The sequence below is a fragment of the Marmota monax genome, unplaced genomic scaffold (assembly GCF_021218885.2).
Source record: "Marmota monax isolate L192 unplaced genomic scaffold, Marmota_monax_Labrador192_F-V1.1 WCK01_AAM20220418_F8-fsc00019, whole genome shotgun sequence".
NCBI lineage: Eukaryota > Metazoa > Chordata > Mammalia > Rodentia > Sciuridae > Marmota > Marmota monax.
Genome location: NW_026695242.1, coordinates 19,028,688 through 19,048,289, shown reverse-complemented (window position 1 = coordinate 19,048,289; position 19,602 = coordinate 19,028,688). Strand labels below are relative to the sequence as shown.

Sequence of the window (19,602 nt, the reverse complement as noted above, 5' to 3'; positions counted from 1 at the left end):
GAGGTTGTCATTTTTGGAACTAAATTCCTAGGAGTTTTGCTGTTTTCTGTATACTCCCTTCATTGTGCCTTGAATGATTTCAAAGAAAGAACTTTTAATTTTTAGATTTCTTTTCTTAGTAGGACAGACATGAAGAGATCACACACCTGGTATGATGTGATCATGTCTTTATTTACAGGGCTTTCTTGTCTCCTGTGTGTGAACCCTTAAATGTGGTGGCTTATTCTGTAATGGCAGCCAGCAGTTGTGTGCTAATAAGATTTTTCATGAATAGTCCCAGCTGTTGTAAAAAGGAACAATCTGCCCTGGCTACAGATTACAGCCCTTTGGGTTTAGACGGCAGGCAGTACCTCTGGGACCTGTCTTGTACACTGTGAACATCAGTATTCCTTGGAGAGGGAATGAATATTAGTCACTGCTGGCTCTTACATAAGTTGCTGTTATCTCAATACAATTTCCTGAGGATCCTTTATCCTGGCACATTCTTTCATCCTCTCTAAACAGTGTACCCTCTTTTATCAAAAGGACCATTATCAGGACTGGGATTCCATTGCCATTCCAGAAAGCCAATGTTCGGGTCAGCTCTCTTTCCTGTATCCCTCCTTGTCCTGGGTCCTGCATCACTGTGGCATTACTTGGGCTTCATGGCATGGTTACAAAAAGTTGTCCACCCTAGAATGGACATGCGTGACATCCTCCCTGTAGTGACCTAGCACTACCTGGCTTTCTGTAGAATTGTTATATACACATCACTCAGATGATTCCTCCTGGCACTTAGTTTCTACTCCTCCTCCCCAGAATCCTCTTCCTTATCTCCGGAATATAGAACTTAGATGCCAAAAGACTGCAGGAAGCTAATTGAGTTAGGCTTTGTGTTTTTCACTTTCTTTTTCCATACTCCATGTTCCGAAGCTAGGTTTATCTTGTGCTTTGAATTTGTGAATGCCCTTCTTCTACCTGAACAGCAACTCTGAGGTTATACTTCGAGTTTAGTTTATACTATGTAAGATAAAGTGGTTTATAAGATAAGGTGGTTTATCCTTTTTTAATTCTCAGACTCCTTAAATACATCTGTTCTTGATTATTTCATCTGGTATGCCTTGATTTTGCTTCATATTTTGTTTGCTTTTCGTTGTTCTTTTCTGAGATTATTTCTAGGTTTTTGCTGAGTTTCCATAACTCTGTTTCTGATTAAACAACTTTGATAAGTCACATAGGAATTTTAACAGAGAAGAAGCATGTGTGCAATTTACCTTGTCCCTCCTTTATGTCTTATTTCCTCCTAAAGTTGAAAGATCAGAGGAGAACTGTTTTAAGTAGATTACATCATTAACTTTTGAACTATTTTGTTGCTGATTATATTGGAAAGCTGGTCGTTCATCAGCAAAACGGCTTCATTTATTTTCCAGCTACCTTTGGGTTTTCACAGGCTGGTAGCTCTTTCCTAACCAGCTGATGAAGAGTGGGCTCCGTCTTGGTACCTAAATGTACCTCCCATTCTTTCTTTGTATTCAGATAGAACCTACTTGAAGTAGTCAATGCTGTAATATGAGGTTCCTTCATCTTTAGTCATGACCACAAAAAATTGAGCTGAAAAATGTCTTGAGAAGCCTACCATGCTTTCTTTCTTTTGATTTACTCGAGTCTTTATCATGTCAAGAACACACTTTCTCTAGTGAGTATTAAGTTTCATTCTGTCAAGTGAAATTTTGATAGAGGTTGTCATAGGGCCTCATGATGTTTAGATTGATTGTGGAGTCCAGTGGGAACATTATTCTTATGAAAACTAGGTTTTGGAATGTAAAATATATTCTTTTCTTTACAGTTTGCATCTATTCCCCTTCTTTCTTAGTTGACTGTTGAATAGATAATTATTTTCTGTTCCATGACAAGGTAAACAAGGATGATTCTCTGCCTTACCATAGTTGGTGTAAGGAAGGCCTACAGTAGAAATCCCAGTTGTACCATCTAACATGTTCTAGCTACTTGCCAGCATTTTGCCTTAAAGTACATATAACTTGAGCTCTTCCACTTCTACCCCCTCTAGTTATATATATTCTTAATCTTATTTTTTTTAATTTTAGAATTCTTGTCAAATATTATTCCTGGAAAAAATGTGGAATCTGTAATACTGGCTCCACAATAAATTGAAAATACTTTGGCATCCTGTTGTTCTGTTTCATTCTTCTAAAAATCACTTCCAGTCAGGTTTAATCTATCAAAGTTTTCTCCATCTCTTGATATAGTATATATCTTCATGTAAAAAATGTGATATTTGTATGTTGTTTGACCTATGTCAAGTTTTTGTTTAAAAAGGAAAGTGTTTCTCAAGAGACAGGGAAACCTACTTTTTGCACAGTAAAATATGGGGGTGGGGGGTGGCTAGTTGCCCATGACTTGAATTCACATTTCCTGATCACTAAAGCAACTTGCCGAGCAACTTGCCAACCAAAAGGAAAAGTGATCAAAACAGCAGACATAGTAGATGGCATCACGTTCTGAGCTGTGGACAATTATAATCCCAGGAGGCTGAGGCAGGAGAATTGCAAGTTCAAAGCCAGCCTCAGCAACTGAATGAGGTCCTAAGCAACTTAATGAGACCCTGTCTCAAAATAAAACAAAAAGGGATAGGGTTGTGGCTTAGTGGTAAAGCACTCCGGGGTTCAATCCCTAGTGCTCCCCCCCAAAAAAAAAAAATCTGAGCTGTGACTTTGATACAAAATTATACACTCTTTGTGCAAAACAGAAGGAAAGGTCAAGCCACCATCTCTGAAGCTGGTTGTCATCTGTCACCAACATTTGAGGCTGCTCTTTGTCTATCCAGGAGCAGAAGAACACTATGTTGTGTTGATCACTCATAGCTTATGGTTCTTGGAGACATTTAGATATTTAGTGTCATGAAACTCCCCAAAACTGTAAAATGAAGTTTATCAGACTAGAGAACCTTCTAGTACTGTTTTTATACCAAAGAAATTTGGATTTTAAAGGAAGTTTAGCAATGATCTGATCAAATCTCCATATTTTTGAAAAATAAACAATACTCCAGAGATTCAGTCTTTTCAAAGTGACAGAGCTTTTTTTTTTGCACTTTTTTAAAAAATATTTTTTTAGTTGTTGATAGACATTTATTTTATTTATGTATTTATATGTGGTACTGAGAATTGAGCCCAGTGCCTCACACATGCCAGGCAAGTGCTCTACCACTGAGCCCCTGCCCCAGCCCGTGACTGGGCTTTTTAATGGCTAACTTGGGATTGACTGTGTGGAGTCCATATATTTCTACCACAATATGAAGGGAATCTTCAGCCAGCTGCAGAGTCAGTCATTAAATGTTAGTGCGTGTGTGTTAGGTATATGGCATTCTTGACTTTTCCCTGTGTTATTCCATGTCAGCCAGTGTCCTCAGAATGTCTGAGGCTTTTCCTGAGACTTGATATAATTGAGTATTTGGCAGAAATTCTAAACCTAGGGCCATAGTCTTGCTTATACAGGTTGAGCATTCATAATCCAAAAATCTGAAATCCAAAATGCTCCAAAATCCCAAACTTTTTGAGTAATAACATGACTTTCCACAAGTAAGAAATTGCACACCTGACCTCATGGGACTGTTGTAGTCAAAACACAAGTCACTAAAAACAAAACAAAACAAAACAAAAAAACCAAACAAACTTGTAGGTAGGTAAATAGCAGAAAGATTAGTAGAGTAGAGGGAAGGGAATAGGGGGAGGGAGGAGAGGAGGGAAAGGGGAAATACTGGGGGCTGAATTAGAACAAATTATATTCTATACAATTATTACAAAATGAATCCTAATGTTATGTATAACTAAAAGGAACCAATTAAAAAGCACAGGCATCTTTTAAAAAGTATAGAAAATTAACTTCAGGCCATGTGTATAAAGAATATATGAAACAAATCAATTTTGTGTTTAGACTTGGATCCCATATCCAGGATATCTCATTGTACATATACAAATATTCCGAAATCTGAAGGAAGAAAATTTAAAACCTTTCCAGTTCCAAACCTGATTTAAACAAACAAACAAACAAACTGGCTGTTACTCTTTTGGAATTACCTGTGGTTGTTGGTGGCAGTGAATTTCAGAGGAAGCTGGAGCTGCTGCCTTCTGCTTATCCACACTGACCACTCCTGATAGACCCGGTGCTCAGTCAGTGTCTCCAGTGGCTGTGGAGGCTCAAGCTCTTCAGGAAGAAATTACACTTGAAACAAAAGTGAAAGGAGCTCTAGGGTCAGGGAAAGGGAATTCTGCCTGCTGATCTTTTCTTTGTGGATTCAGGACTTGTTTGATAGTTTGTTTATGTGCATAAATGTACCAAAGCCTTTCTGATTTCAGGCCATGATATGGGGCATTTTCCCATTAAAAAAAAAAGTGCAACTCTGATAGGATGATTTTATTTCAGGGTATTGTGAGTGGAAGGAGAGGGAGTCTGACTCAAGGGATTTTCTGCTGCTTTCTCTAGGAACAGGCTGAGAATGAAAGACTGAATTTGGGGGTTTGAATCTTTCACTCAGAAGCATTCAATCGTGGACCCAGGAAAGTAGCAGAAACAGATTGCTGGTGAAAGATTGATGGCTTAAATTCATTATATGTCAGTAGTATGTTACTTCCCATAGTGCAATAATCGCACATGGCTGACATAAGTATTTTCTGTAGGTTTTTCTGTGAGATAGGAATGAAGTGGAAGGAGGCTTACTCAGGTTTGAGGAGAGAAGGAAAAGGCAATAAAATATTCACCAATGTTTCTTGGGATGGGAAAGCCTCCAAGAATGGAAAACTGGAGTAGAAACCAGAGTACCAAGAGACAATCTTTTTAAAACCATAATTAAGCTTCACTTAAGTTCATAAAAACATCCCCGCTCTTTTAAATATTTATTTTTATTGAAAATATGATTTTAGCAGTTGTTCTATGAAAATAATTGTTGCTTTATCAAATCCTTATGAATTTCCAGATGGAAGTCATGAGAACCCTTTGGGGGGAAAAAAGGTTTAACTGTACAAAAAGGCTGAATAGCTTTTTTCTTTCATAGTATTCATATATAAAATATCCATTTCATATGCATGTCCATGGCAGCTGCCAGTTAACTTAGTGAAGGTGGGATTACTGTCTGGTCCTGCTCTCTTCCAGTGGGGAAGATACCAGAGGGAGGTGAGCAGATGGCTGGAACAGGAATCTAAAAACCAAAAATCTGGAAGAATAGCTGACACTTCCCGTGTTTTTATTTAGGTACTAAGGTCAGAATATCTGAAGTAATAATTATTTGGAGAATAAAAGGTCGAATGGTCAACTTGGATATGAGATTTAAACTCTTCCTTTAAATCTTCATCTCCTTCCTCTGCCATTAGCCATTTCCTACAATGTGGGAGCCATCAGTGTATTCAGCAGCAGTGTACGGAGTAATTGCTACTTGTTTGACCCTGTGGCTACTACAGAAATGAGGAAGATATGATCAATCCCTGTGTTCATGGAGCTTGAGGGTTAGTTAAAGTAACTAATATTATTTTTAGAGGAAGTGTCTCAATATTTTCATGCTTAAATTTGAGTTATCCTTAAAAGTAATTAATTTGGGGCAAGATAAACTTGGAATATACATATATGTGTATATATATATGTATACATATATATATATAAGATATATATATCATATATCTTTTAAGCAAGGGTGAAACAATGAAAAATACAGCACTATTAGCTATATTAGCCATCGAATACGTTTATCTAATACATCATATTTATTTTTCTCTGCCCTTATTACACTTGATAATTTTAAAGACCACTTCCCAGCCCCACCCCCCATTCCCCCGATTCAGTTCCTGGAGACAGTTTGGTGTTAAGTGTTGGTGACTGATGTGTGTACACAAGTGCTTGTCTTTGTGTTCATTGGTAATTTATTTCTTGGTCACTAGATGGTGCTCTTTTACTTTAAAATAAAGTCCATTCTGTCAAGGCTTTTGCTTTTTATCCGTTTATTGTTCAGTTGATGCAGAGATGATAAACAGATTTTTTTCTTAAACTGGGATCTAAGGCTTCCTGGTACATAGGAATTTTAATGTGATTATCTAACCTGTAAAATAGGAGGTTTACAGGTTATCATGCCAATCACAACTTACCCTTTATTGTGTGTGTGTGTGTGAGAGAGAAAAATACTTATATAGAAGCATTTTGTCATGTGTATTGGGACAGTACATAGAGATTACAGTTAAAAATTCTCATATGATTTAATCTCCAGTTTCATATTCTTGGTTAAGAATATCTTGGGAAACCATGTATTTCAGCAGGTGCTGAGGCAAGTGTGATGTGCAGGCCAGGTTTGAGAAGCACTGGGCTCACCTCAGACCAGTGCTATATTAATGCATTTTCAGGGTGGATTAGTATCAGTGTCAGCCAGCAGAAATGCAAACCCCAAGATCGAAAAATTGGAAATTCATATGTTGTAGAATGAAACTTCACCCTTATCTCTACCCTGCACAAAACTCAAAGTGGACCAAAGACCCAGGCATTAGACCAGAGACCCTGCAGCTGCTAGAAGAAAAATGTAGGCCCAACACTCCAACATGTCAGCACAGGAACCAACTTCCTTAACAAGATTTCTAAAGCATAAGAAGTAAAATCAAAAGTTAATAAATGGGATGGCATTAAATTAAAAAGCTTCTTCACAGCAAAGGAACCAATCAAAAGTGTGAACAGAGAGCCTACAGAATGTGAGAAAATCTTTCTCACCTGTTTCTCAGATAGGGCATTAATCTCCAGGATATAAAAGAACTCAAAAACCTTAACACCAAAAATCCCCAAATCACCCAATCAATAAATGGGCAAAGGAGCTAAACAGATAACTTCTGAAAAGAAGAAATATGAATGCTCAACAGATATATGAAAAAATGTTCAAAATATCTAGCAATTATGGAACTGTAAATTAAAACTGCACTGAGATTTTATCTCACTCCAGTCATAATGGCAGTTATCAAGAATAAAAGTAATAATAAATGTTGGAAAGGATGTGGGGAAAAGAGTACTGTTTTAGTCAGCTTTTCTTGCTTCTGTGACTAAAAGACTGGGAAAGAAATATTTTAGAGAAAGAAAACTTTATTTAGGGTTTCACGATTTCAGAGGTCTCAGTTCACAGAGAACTGGCTCCATTCTTTGGGGCTCAAGATGAGGCAGGATATCATGGCAAAAAGTATGGCGGAGGGAAGCAGATCACATGATGATCTTGAAGCAGAGAGAGAGACCCAACTCACCAAAAACCAAATATTTACCCCAAAGGTGGGCCCAAAATGACCCACCTTCTCCAGCCATACCCTACCTGCCTTTAGTTACCACTCAGTTAATCCCATCAGGGATTCATTCACTGATTGGGTCAAGGTTCTCATAACCCAATAATTTCTTCTCTAGACCTCCTTGTGTTGTCTTGTACTTGAGTTTTTGGGAGGCATATCATATCCAAACCATAACAGATACACTCATACATCGTTCTTGGGACGGCAAATTGGTGCAACCACTCTGGAAAGCAGTATAGAGATTCCTGAAAAAAAACAGGAATGGAACCATCTTATGACCTATCCCACTCCTCCATTTATATTCAAGGGATTTAAAATCGGCATACTGTAGTGACACAGCCACTTCAATGTTTATACCCGCACAATTGACAGTAGCCAAGCTACAGAGCCAATCTAGGTGCCCTTCAGTAGATGAAAGGATAAATAAAATGTATATATACATACTCAGTGGAATATTACTAAGACATAAGGAATGACTCTATAGCATTTGCTGATAAATTGATGGAACTGGAAATTATCATCCTAAGTAAAATAAACCAGTCCCCAAAAGTCAAAGGTCTAATGTTTTCTCTGATATGCGAAAGCTAATCCAAAATAAGGGTGTTGGATTTGGAAAAACAAAAAAGAAGAATCATCATCATCATCAGTGGAGTAGACAAAAGAGAATGAAGGGAAGGGAGGAGGGATGCGATAGGAAAAGACAGCGAAATGAATCTGACCTATCTTTCCTTTGAACATATATGAATATACCATAGTGAACCTCAGCATCATATACATTCACAAGACACCAAAAAAAAAAAAATCTATAAGTAAATAGAAAGATCAGAAGAATAGAAGGGAGCCAAGAGGGGAAGGAAAGGGGAAGTACTGGGGACTGAATTAGAATAAATTATATTACGTGTTTTTATAATTATGTCAAAATGAATCCTATTGTTATATATAATTAAAAGAACCAATAAATAAAAGAAAACAAAATTAAATAAATTAAAATGTAGGGGAAAAAAAGAAAAGCAGACCCAAGTTGAGGTTCATCATTTTGAATGCAGATAACTTTTTATATAAATATTGCCTGGAGGAATTACAATGAACATCATAAGAATTGTGGACGTAGGGAAAAAGTATCCATCATATTATAGAGAGAAGGCCAGCCTGTCCTTGTTAGGATGCAGGAGGGGACAAGCATTGTGAATAAGAGGTCATATTACAGGTTATCTTCTAACTTGTGGTGGTTGGCCATCCGTTGTGCCCTATTTTTAGGTTCCTTTATTTATAACACCTGATATTTAAACATTTTAGAAAGTTTTGAACAGTGTTAAGATCTTTAATCATCATGATATCCCTGGGACAGGGCAGATGTCAGAGGAGGGATTTAAAAACAGGATAAAGAGTGGTACCTAGGCCAAGAGCAACCATCAGGAGACACAGTCCAGGGAGTGGGCAGGGGCTGGAGATGATGGTGCTGATGCAAGCACAGCTGCTGGGATGTATCCCTAAAAGGCCAGAACATTCCTGAACTCTGAAGCTTCATGGGGCACTGCTCTTAACTATGATTTCACCATCTTGACCCTAAGAATAACCCATTAGCTGTAAGTAATGTTCTTCCCTTCCCCTTCCTTCTTTCTCATTGCCCGATTGCACCTTAAGAATATGGTGGGCTTTTCCCAGCGGCTCGGGAGGCTGAGGCAGAAAGACAGTGAGTCCAAAGCCAACCTCAGCAAAAGTGAGATGCTAAGCAACTCAATAAGACCTTGTCTCTAAATAAAATAGAAAATAGAGCTGGGGATGTGGCTCAGTGGCTAAGTGCCCCTGAGTTCAGTTCCCAGTACCTGCCCCCATCCCCCGCCTGCCCAAAAAAAAAGTATGGTGGGCTTAGCCTGACATTGATTTTTCTGTGGACTGGGATAGGGAGATCACAATACAGGGGAAATATGTGTTGTGTAGTTAGAATCCCCACCTAATGATTCTGGTTCCTTATCCTAGAAAATTAATGCTTTAGAAGAATTAAAGGACTCAGGCAGAACTGTGTGTTAATTCTGAAAGGTACTCAGTAAACATTCACTGAGTACAGGACATAAAGGACTTAGCAAAGAAGTCGGTATGTTGTAGGCATCAAGAGGGTTAGGTTGTCAATGATGTTGATAGTTACAATAAATTTTCTGTTATTGAGCTTTATCACTGACACTATTAAGTAGAGAACTTTCTGCTTGCCTCAGAATGGCCTTGGTCTGCATCAGGCTGACCTATAAGGTAACAGAACACCCAGATTTCTCAAGGACTTGAAAACCTAGTTAGAGAATTAAAGAGCACATCTCTGTACTGGGGCTTTTGTCTCCTTCTGCCTGGAAAATTCCAGCTGCCCCAACTGTCTCACCTCCTTTATGACTTTACTCAGATCTTATTTCTGAGTCCTGAATGCTCCTCTCCCCTTCCCATAGCTGGTACTCCTGATCCCTTTATCTTGCTTTCCTCACCCCACCTCTTTTTTTATAATTTATATTTTAATATATTAAAGAATGTGTTTGGGTTTTTTTTGTTTGTTTTTTACTTCTTTCACAAGGTGCCTCAAGTTCTCTACGTTGATAGCGATCTTTTTCTTCCCCAATATGTTTCCTGGTGCCCGGAGCAGTGCCTGGTGCAGGATAGATATTTAGAAAACATTCGTCAAATGAGTGAATGCTTTCCTATATAAAATTCACTAATAAAGAATAGACACAGCAAATATTAGTCACTTGGTAAGAATTCTGGATAAGTGGTAAATATTTTTTTAATGAAAATTAAGGTCTCCCCCCACCTCTGTTAACCCTAACTCTGAGGATGTTTTCTAAATTGGCACATAGTTTAAAAGTGTGGATCCAGAGTTGGAAGATATTTTAACGACCAAGTCTCTGAGTGAGGGGTTCTCTGGGGCAATTTACTAAATCACTGCATGCCTTAGGTTGTTTTTTTTTTTTTTTTTAACTAACAAAGGTGTGGTATGGATTCAAGAAATGTATTCAAACCCTTAATGTAGCAAGAGCTCAATTAACAAGCTAAATTTATAAGTGACTCATTTTCTTAAAAATAATTATGAAATTTCCTTTGCAGTTATATACTTACTTTTCAAAAAAGAAAATTAAATTAAATGGCCTAGCCAGTTTCCAGAAGGCAAAAAGCCACAGATTAAATGCACAATTTGTGCATTTTCCATGTGCTCATTTGTATTACAGTGATAACACTTTTATAGTGATGCAAATATTGTAAAATCTCATTTTTTATGTTGTAACAATTTCAATACAGAGTTTGGGAAAGTTGGAGAATTTCCCATGAGCCTTTGTTTCTGGTTTCTTATAGATCCCCATATTAAGGTTTCTGGAAAGAAAGAAGATGTTAAAGAAGCCAAGGAAATGATCATGTCTGTCTTAGACACAAAAGTAAGTGAATATTAAGGACACTCAGATGTCAGAACCTTGTCTCTGCAAGGGCTGCTTCATGCCGTTATGAAAGAACCATGTGGAGAAGAAAACCAGGAGAAAGGAATGGTGGGTTTTAAAATAAACACATGTGATTCTACAGTGGATATAAAATTCTGTTTAATATTTGAATAGGTTCACCATGCTGGGCAATTGAATAACATTTATAAATACCCATAACATACACACACACTTATGTATGTGGATCGGTGTATGTGTGTGCATATGTACGTACCATCTTTAGAAAGAGACATTGATGCTGGTTAATATAGTGTACGATATACATTGTAGGTAGCTGGGAGAGGTGGACCACACCTGTTATCACAGTGACTTGGGAAGCTGAGGCAGGAGGACCAGAAGTTCAAGGCCAGCCTTGGCAACTTAGACCCTATCTTAAAATAAAAAAAACAAAAAGTTCTGGAATGTAGTTCAGTAATAAAGCACCCATGGGTTCAGTCCCCATTCATTCCCCATAAAGAAAGAAAAATATTACAAGAGTAGCATCTTGGCCTTTACCATTCCACTAGGAAATCACAATGAATCTTCTTTGTATAGCTGTGTATTTAGTGTGATAGCATGAAATTTGATGCCCGCGCTTGTGCAGGTGTGTTTTCTTTCTCCTGCAAGATGCATATAGAGAGGTAACCAGGATATTTAAACACATGAACATTTGTACTCAGCACATTACATGTCAGGTACTTCACTAAGCACCTTATATATTTTACAAATATTAGTTTCGGTTTTATAACTAACTTAGCACAGAGATAGTGGTTTGCACAAAATCCCCAAACTGCTAAGTGGAGAGGTGGGATTTGTATCCAGGCTGCTGATTGTTTACCGCAGATTTTTTTTTTTTTTTTTGCCACTTGGTATTTCATTTGTGTGGTCTCTGACCTGTTTTTCTTCTTTCTTTTGTTCTCCCATTAAAAAAAATACTTTTAAGAATTATCTACCTTGTAATTACTAAATATTTTAGAATAGTCTCCCAAAAAGTGGGATATTTTACTGTGTTTCAAAGGTTAAGCTGAAAGAATTAAGTTTAAAAATCAAAATAATTAATGGATATAGATTGAAAATTACCAATATTTTTAATGTCTTATTAGACTTCTTATTAAGGACTGTCCAGCAATAGTTTTGTAAATACAAATGGGTTTCATGTTGGTTTTTATAGTTTTACAACATCCACCTACCCCAAATTAAGTATATTAATTTCAGTATGACCACTGTGTATTTATTATTCATATCCTGGAATTTTACATTTTGTTTTAATATAATCAATCTACTCAGTGTTCATTTACTTAAACCAGTTTGCTGCCACAGGTCTATGCTTTATGATTTCTTCCTCTCCTTTCTTCCCTCTAGGAAGAGGAATATATTTTACAAAGTTCAGCATACAGCAACATAGAAGTTGTGAAAACAAAATTATTACTCACAGTTTATTTCTAGTTTTTTGTTCTCTTGGTTTTATATTCCTCCAACATGCATATCTTTAATCTTGTAATTATGTTTTCATCTATTTTTAGTTATCTGAATTAAATGTTTCATGAATAATGTCTTTGAAGAACAAATGAGTAATTTATCTCTAATTGTAGCTAACTTTATGTCTATTTCCCCCCCAAAAAAATCTTGGTAAAGTATGTATCTGTCTATTCTGACAAATTTGTCTAAAAATGAAAATTTTTCTTAATTAGCCAAAGAGAAATTGATGGATTGAGCATTTTAGATTGACATGATTTTATTAAGGGATCTGTACTAAGTCACTTTTGTTAATACCAAAAGCATCAAATCCCTGGTACATCCCCCCCCCCCCCAAAAAAAAAGACAGTGTTTAGAGAGTAGTTGTTCCTTCCTTTTTCATGCATCAAGAAATAATACATTGTTTCCATGTAGAGCAATCGGGTCACATTGAAGATGGATGTTTCACATACAGAGCACTCACACGTGATTGGCAAAGGTGGCAACAATATCAAAAAAGTGATGGAAGAAACAGGGTGTCACATCCACTTTCCAGATTCCAACAGGAATAACCAAGCAGAGAAAAGCAACCAGGTGATTCGTCTTCCCACGTGAACGTTTATGGAATGAATTACAGCCTTCATTTTCAGTATGCATATCCTTTTTGAGAAATGAGAGCAAAAGATGTAACCATGTAGATGATGTGCAATATAGATTGTAGAACCCCTGCAAAGAGACTGAAGGTGCTGTGTCTTTTGAAGGATGAATCATAGGTAGATCCTAAACTCTTGATCTCTAAATGACTGTAGAATCAGAGAAAGATTTGATGGTCATAAAATAGAGCCCATAAGAAAAGGCTGAGAGAGCCTATCAGTCAGGAGAAGGTGTAGAAGTTTGCCTAGTCCAGGACCTATCCATTCTCTATAAAAACCCAGAAGTGGGTCTTCAGGGCTACTCACATCACCTTCTGAGAGAGAGTGCATGAGTGCTTCATTTATGAACACTGGCCGAATCATTATCTATCAAATTCATATATACTTTTTGTGATTCTTCTGTTTGGAACTCACCTGTTCATATGTGAGCATTTTCAATACCCAAAGAACAGGTAGTGTAAATTGTGTTATATGGAAGCATTATCTTTTCTAAGCTAATTACAAGACTAGAAACTGTTAGCACTGATGGCAACAATGAATGTATGCATAAGGTACTAGATAATCGAAAGCCATGATAAAAGGCAAGCGTATCATTCAAATTATCTAACAGCTGCTATGGCATGGCCATCAGCCCTTAGAGCTGGGTTGTGGAGCTCCTGTACTCTCAACCCAGTGTGAGACTAATGCTTTAGTTGATGGATCATGGGAAGGCTCAGGCATCCCAGGGGAAAGCTGGAAGAATTGTGTTGGACCAGAGATTATTTACCAGCTGGTATGGGAGAAGTTCAAATGTTGAGAACTTAGTGCAGCCATATCTGATATGCAAAGAGTTTAAACAAGAGGGAGAAAGATGCCATGGACAAGAATAATTATAAAGATGGCCTCATGGGGGCTATGAAGCTGTAGGTAAGTCCAAGGGATGATATAGATCAGTTGACATACATCATCTGAGATCTCATTAAAATGCAAATTCTGGTTAAGCAGATCTGGGTTGGGGCCTGAAATCTGTTATTTTTAATGAGCTCCCAACTAATGTTAATTCTCTTTGTCCCTGGATTACACTTTGAGTAACAAGATGTGATAACTAGAAGAGCAGACGTGAGTTTGATTAAAATACATTAAATTGTATTTTTTCTTTTGCAGGTATCTATAGCAGGACAACCAGCAGGAGTAGAATCTGCCAGAGTTAGAATTCGGGTAACTATATATTACTCTTTCATACAGTAAATCCATGTCAGCAACAGTTGCATTATAAGGCTTTAAAATATCAGACTTTACCATTTTATAACCAAATCATATTTTCTAAGTAGGAAATAGTGGCAATAGTTGTTTTCATGTGCTTTATGGCATCCACTACCTTATTTTTTACTGTAGATATTTTATTATCAGTATTTTGAAAATGAAGTTCTATGTTAACTCATAAACAGTTTTCTATTGAAAATGTTTCTCCGAGATGTTTTGAATTCATCTGACTCAGTTTCCCTTATGATTTTTCAATGGTCCTATAGAGGCTTGAAGAAAAATGCCACAGTTAATGTGAGTCACAAGCTCTAAGGTTTCATAAAAGGTTTCTTCCGTTTAAAATATTGTATATAGTCAACCTAAGCTTATGTCTACCATCAAAGCAATTTATGTTTTTAAATCCATCTTCAGAAAAGAACAACTGAATCATAATGCTTTAACTGTCTGCTTTGGGTTCTCATAATTTTGTTTTAGGAGCTGCTTCCTTTGGTGCTGATGTTTGAGTTACCAATTGCTGGAATTCTTCAACCAGTTCCCGATCCTAATTCCCCCTCTATTCAGCACATATCACAAACGTACAACATATCAGTATCATTTAAACAGCGTTCCCGAATGTATGGTGCTACTGTCATAGTACGAGGGTCTCAGAATAACACTAGTGCTGTGAAGGTAAATTACTTAGATTATTCCCATTATTATAAAATTATAAATCATGCAAGTTTTATTTTTAAAGGATATAAGACTAATTTGTTTTCCAGAATTTTCCTTTGTGTTACATTTGGATTTATAGAATGTACTATATTTTTCCATAGCTGATAGAAGTGCAGTAGGCTCTTATCTTACACGTGGGCAGCTATGCTTTATATGATATTTTCCCTCCCATCCTTTCTACCAGGAAGGAACTGCCATGCTGTTAGAACATCTTGCTGGGAGCTTAGCATCCGCTATTCCTGTGAGCACGCAATTAGACATTGCAGCCCAACATCATCTCTTTATGATGGGTCGAAATGGGAGCAACATCAAACATATCATGCAGAGAACGGGTGCTCAAATCCACTTTCCTGATCCCAGTAATCCACAGAAGAAATCCACCGTCTACCTCCAGGGCACCATTGAGTCTGTTTGTCTTGCAAGGCAATATCTCATGGTAAGGTTCCTGAAATTAGTGTTGTAATTTTTTATTTAACTTCTTTGGTTACAGGGTTTGTTATTGTACTACTTACTCCGCTAATTTGATGTTTAAGAAAGCACTTTGGAAGGCTGGTCAAATAGAATAGTTTCTTGGTAAAAGGAATTAAAGAATAAGGTTCATGGCTCCTCAGTAGGCTCAATTTCATTATGTAGGTGATTTTCTTACAGTGTTATTTTTATCTTAGTCTGAACACAGAAAAGATCACAATGAAATAATTGAGTATGTTTTATGGCATAGATGGTAGATGATTATTTCGTGACATGTAGTTCTGGTACACCTTTTCACTTGACAAAAATTTCTTCTGTTGAAGCAGAAAAATAAAAATACTATTTAAGTTTCATCCTCAAAGACACCATGTTTGGAAACCTGGCATCCTTGTACATTTTATAAATTTCTGATATTATTAAATACAATTAATTTAAGCCATGAATTTTAGTGTTACTTATTGAAGAAAAACAACAGAGCTATATTAATTCATACTGCTTCTGATTTGTAATTTACAGTATTTCCCTTCTTATGTAGGTTAATGTTTAGTAACAAAATGGATGAATACAATATCCTTGTTAACATCTGCACTGTTTTCTCTTGTTCATTGCCCAGCATTTAGCAATATTTGAATTAGTAAGCACTAGGTGACCTTTGCTGCTATTAATTTGCCGAATTCATTTTTGAGAGACTTTCAGAGAATCCAGATTTGTATTGTTGATGCCATTTCACTGACAGATGAAAACTTGTTATATAATCACTTAGGATTATAATGTACTTTAAGAAATTTATGTTTTTAAATATATTTTTGTACAAGTTTGTTTTATCAGCTAATTTTTAATATATTACTCATCAGGTAGCATATTCATATCTAAAAATTGTTATCATTACTCTTCAAATTTTCTTCTTTTCAAGTTCTCTAGATTTTTTTTTTAGTTCAGTGAAAGTTTTCAAGCATTTTGTGCGGTTATGATTCACATTCATACTTCAGTCACACCTATGATTGCACAAGATTGGAAGAAGAGAGGGAAAAATTAAAAAGGTTCACCTGTATTTTAGTTACCTTTTTATTTAGTACCATCCTGAAAAATACTTTTATCCATGAGCAAAAAATTTAAAATTTGTTCCAATTAGTTATACATGCATTTTGACACATCATACATAAATGGAGATAACTTCTCATTCTTCTGGTTGTACATGATGTGGAATTACACTGGTCATGCAGTCACATATGCACATAAAGTAATAATGTCCAATTCATTCTACTATCTTTACTATCCCCATACACCCTCCCCTTTCTTTACTCCCCTCTGCCTAATCCAAAATACCTCTATTCTTCCCTAGCCACCCCCAACCCCATCTTACTGTAAATTAGCATCTGCATATCAGAGAAAACATTTGGCCTTTGGTTTTATGGGACTGGCTTATTTCACTTAGCATAATATTCTCCAGCTCCATCCATTTACCCTGTAAATGCCATTATTTCATTCCTCTTTAAGGCTGAGTAATATTCCATTGTTTATATGCCACATTTTCTTTGTTGATCTGTTGAAGGGCATTTAGGTTGGTTCCACAATTTGGCTATTGTGACTGAGCTGCTATGAACATTGATGTGTCTATGTTACTGTAGTATGCTGGTTTTAAGTCTTTTGGGTATAAATTGAGGAATGGGATAGCTGGGTCAAATGGTGGTTCCATTCCAAGTTTTATAAGGAATCTCCATATTGATCTCCATAATGTTTGCCCCAATTTTCAGTCCCACCAGCAGTGTATGAGTGAAACTTTTCTCCCACATCCTCACCAACAATTTTTTCTCGATAATTGCCATTCTGACTCAAGTAAGATGAAATCTCAGTGTAGTTTTGATTTGCATTTTTCTAATTGCTCTAGATGTTGAACATTTTTTTTTCATATATTTGTTGATGGATTGTATTTCTTCTTTTTTGAAGTGTCTGTTCAATTCCTTAGCCCATTTATTGATTGGGTTACTTGTTTTCTTGGCGTTGGGTATTTTGAGTTCTTTATGTAATCTGGAGATTAATGCTCTATCTGAGTTGCATGTGGTAAAAATTTTCTTTAATCCCCTACGTTTAACATTAGCTTCTGTTGGTATATGTGTACCAAATCCTGTAACCAGCAGGCTAGCGCTGAATGGTAACCACATATCAGAAAACAAAGGTTACATAGTTCCCAAACTCCTTAGATTAGGGGCCAGAAGGAAAACATCAGAGGAAAAGAAGTCTAAATAAAACTGCAGTGCTAAATTGGGAACTGTTGAAGGAGGAACAGCAGTTACAGTTCACTACAGGAAGGAGACAGGCAAGTAGCTGTAGCAGAAGGCAAGTAGGACTTGGTTGGTAAAGAAGCCTCTGATTCCAGCAGCTTGGGAGGCTGAGGCAGGAGGATTACAAGTTTAAAGCCAGCTTCCACAAAAGTGAGGCGCTAAGCAATTCAGTGAGACCCTGCCTCTAAATAAAATACAAAATAGGGCTGGGGATGGGGCTCAGTGGTTGAGTGCTCCTGAGTTCAATCCCCAACACCCCCTAACCCCCCCCCCCCAAAAAAAAAGAAGCATCCTCTGATGAGTTAAGATTCCAAAACAAAGGATCTGTTGAAGGGATAATGACAAACTACCCTGACCTGGAGAAAGGGGCAGACTTTGAGGCAGGACAAGCAAGGCCAGACTCAAAATGTGGGGCTCTTTTAAGTGCCAGTGCTTGTTTAGCTTTCAGGATGCAGTAAAAGTCACCACTTTTATGTTGTTGAGCCAAGACATAAGATTAGTACCCTTGATGTGGCTGAGAATCTCATTTCTGCCTCCCCTAACAAAACTAAAGTCAGAGAATGAAGGAATTTTCCAAAGTGGAGAGTGGGTAAAAAAAATAAAAATAAAAATAAATAAATAAAAATAAAAAAAAATTCAGGGCCCAAACCAGGAACTTAAGGTCTATAATTTTGTAATCCAAAAAATAATTTCCTCCCCCTCAACATTATTCCCACACTAGCCCTCCAAACTATGTGAAGATATATAATTTAGCTTTAATACTTTGGTTTATTCTTTAAATCTATAAAATATTGCATTCTTTGTAGGCATGTTGAATAATCAGGTTTTGAAATTATTAACTCCTACACATTCTATTGGGATATTTTCTAGGGTTGTCTTCCTCTTGTGCTGATGTTTGATATGAAGGAAGAAATTGAAGTAGACCCACAGTTCATTGCTCAGTTGATGGAACAGCTTGATGTCTTTATCAGCATTAAACCAAAGCCAAAGCAGCCTAGCAAGGTTGGTTCAGTCTGGATCCAGGGAGTCATTCTGTATAGTTTTATTTTGCATACAAGTGTGTATTTAAATTTACATGGAACTAATACTCTCATATGTGTTATTATCTACTTAGTGATAACAATATTGATTTGTAACACCATTATTGGTCATTATTTTCTTTATGTATTTGTTGGTTTTTATAGTCCATTTTTTGTAACCATTATTTTTCTATAAATACATGTGAAGGAAAGAGAAAACCCTTAGCTTGCAATCTGGTAACTTTAAAGCGTTACATAGTTGCCATAGTTGGTAAGACTGTGTGATTGTGTGTGTGTGTGTGTGTGTGCTCGCGCGTGCGTGTACATATCCAAAGTGCGCGTGCGTGTACATATCCAAAGTGCGCGTGCGTGTACATATCCAAAGTGCGCGTGCGTGTACATATCCAAAGCAATTAAAAAATAAGAGCATTTATTATATGCCAGCCACAGTGCCAGCCCTAACGATTTAAAGAACACTTGCCATTCTTTTTGATAAAGACTTTAACAAGAGTCTTTAGCCTTCTTGTAACCTTTTCTCTAAGATGTTGCAAAAACTCTGTAATTTCATATAGGGTAAAAATTTAATGAAAAAAATGTTACACTTAAGTGCTAGTGAGAATGTGAGAAAACAGCAATGTTCCTACATTAATGTGAAAATTAGCAGAGCCATTTGCAGAACAATTTGAGACCACGTGATCATACTCAGAATACTGATTCCTACTTGCAGCCATTGTACCTCTGGTTGCACACACTGAAGACACATTTACACCAGAAGTCAAATAAAATGATGCTAATTGAAAAAAAAATCACAAATTGCACGACAGCAGGTACTAAATGGTACATGGTTCTTGCATGAATGTGCATGTATTATTTTCTAAAGTGCAAAGCATCACCTGGAAGGGTCACAGCAAATTCACAATGAGATGCCTTTGGACTAGGAGCTAGAAGAATGGAATTATGAAACAAGGGGAAGGAATGCTGTGTGCAGTTTCAACAGTCAGAAACAAATAAGTTTTATTTAGGGTGCT

The 19,602-nt window shown here is 36.8% G+C and overlaps 1 protein-coding gene across 3 annotated transcripts in view; it reads left to right on the top strand.

Annotated features, from left to right (window-relative positions):
• Nucleotides 1-19,602, top strand: part of Bicc1 (BicC family RNA binding protein 1) — a 296,259-nt gene that overhangs the window by 245,763 nt on the left and 30,894 nt on the right. For all 3 annotated transcript variants that reach the window (XM_046419762.2, XM_046419761.2, XM_046419763.2), the window contains exons 4-9: nt 10,626-10,705; nt 12,635-12,793; nt 13,996-14,049; nt 14,569-14,763; nt 14,990-15,241; nt 18,426-18,557. In XM_046419762.2, coding sequence (XP_046275718.1) covers nt 10,626-10,705; nt 12,635-12,793; nt 13,996-14,049; nt 14,569-14,763; nt 14,990-15,241; nt 18,426-18,557 — 872 coding nt within the window. The remainder of the gene's footprint in view (nt 1-10,625; nt 10,706-12,634; nt 12,794-13,995; nt 14,050-14,568; nt 14,764-14,989; nt 15,242-18,425; nt 18,558-19,602) is intronic.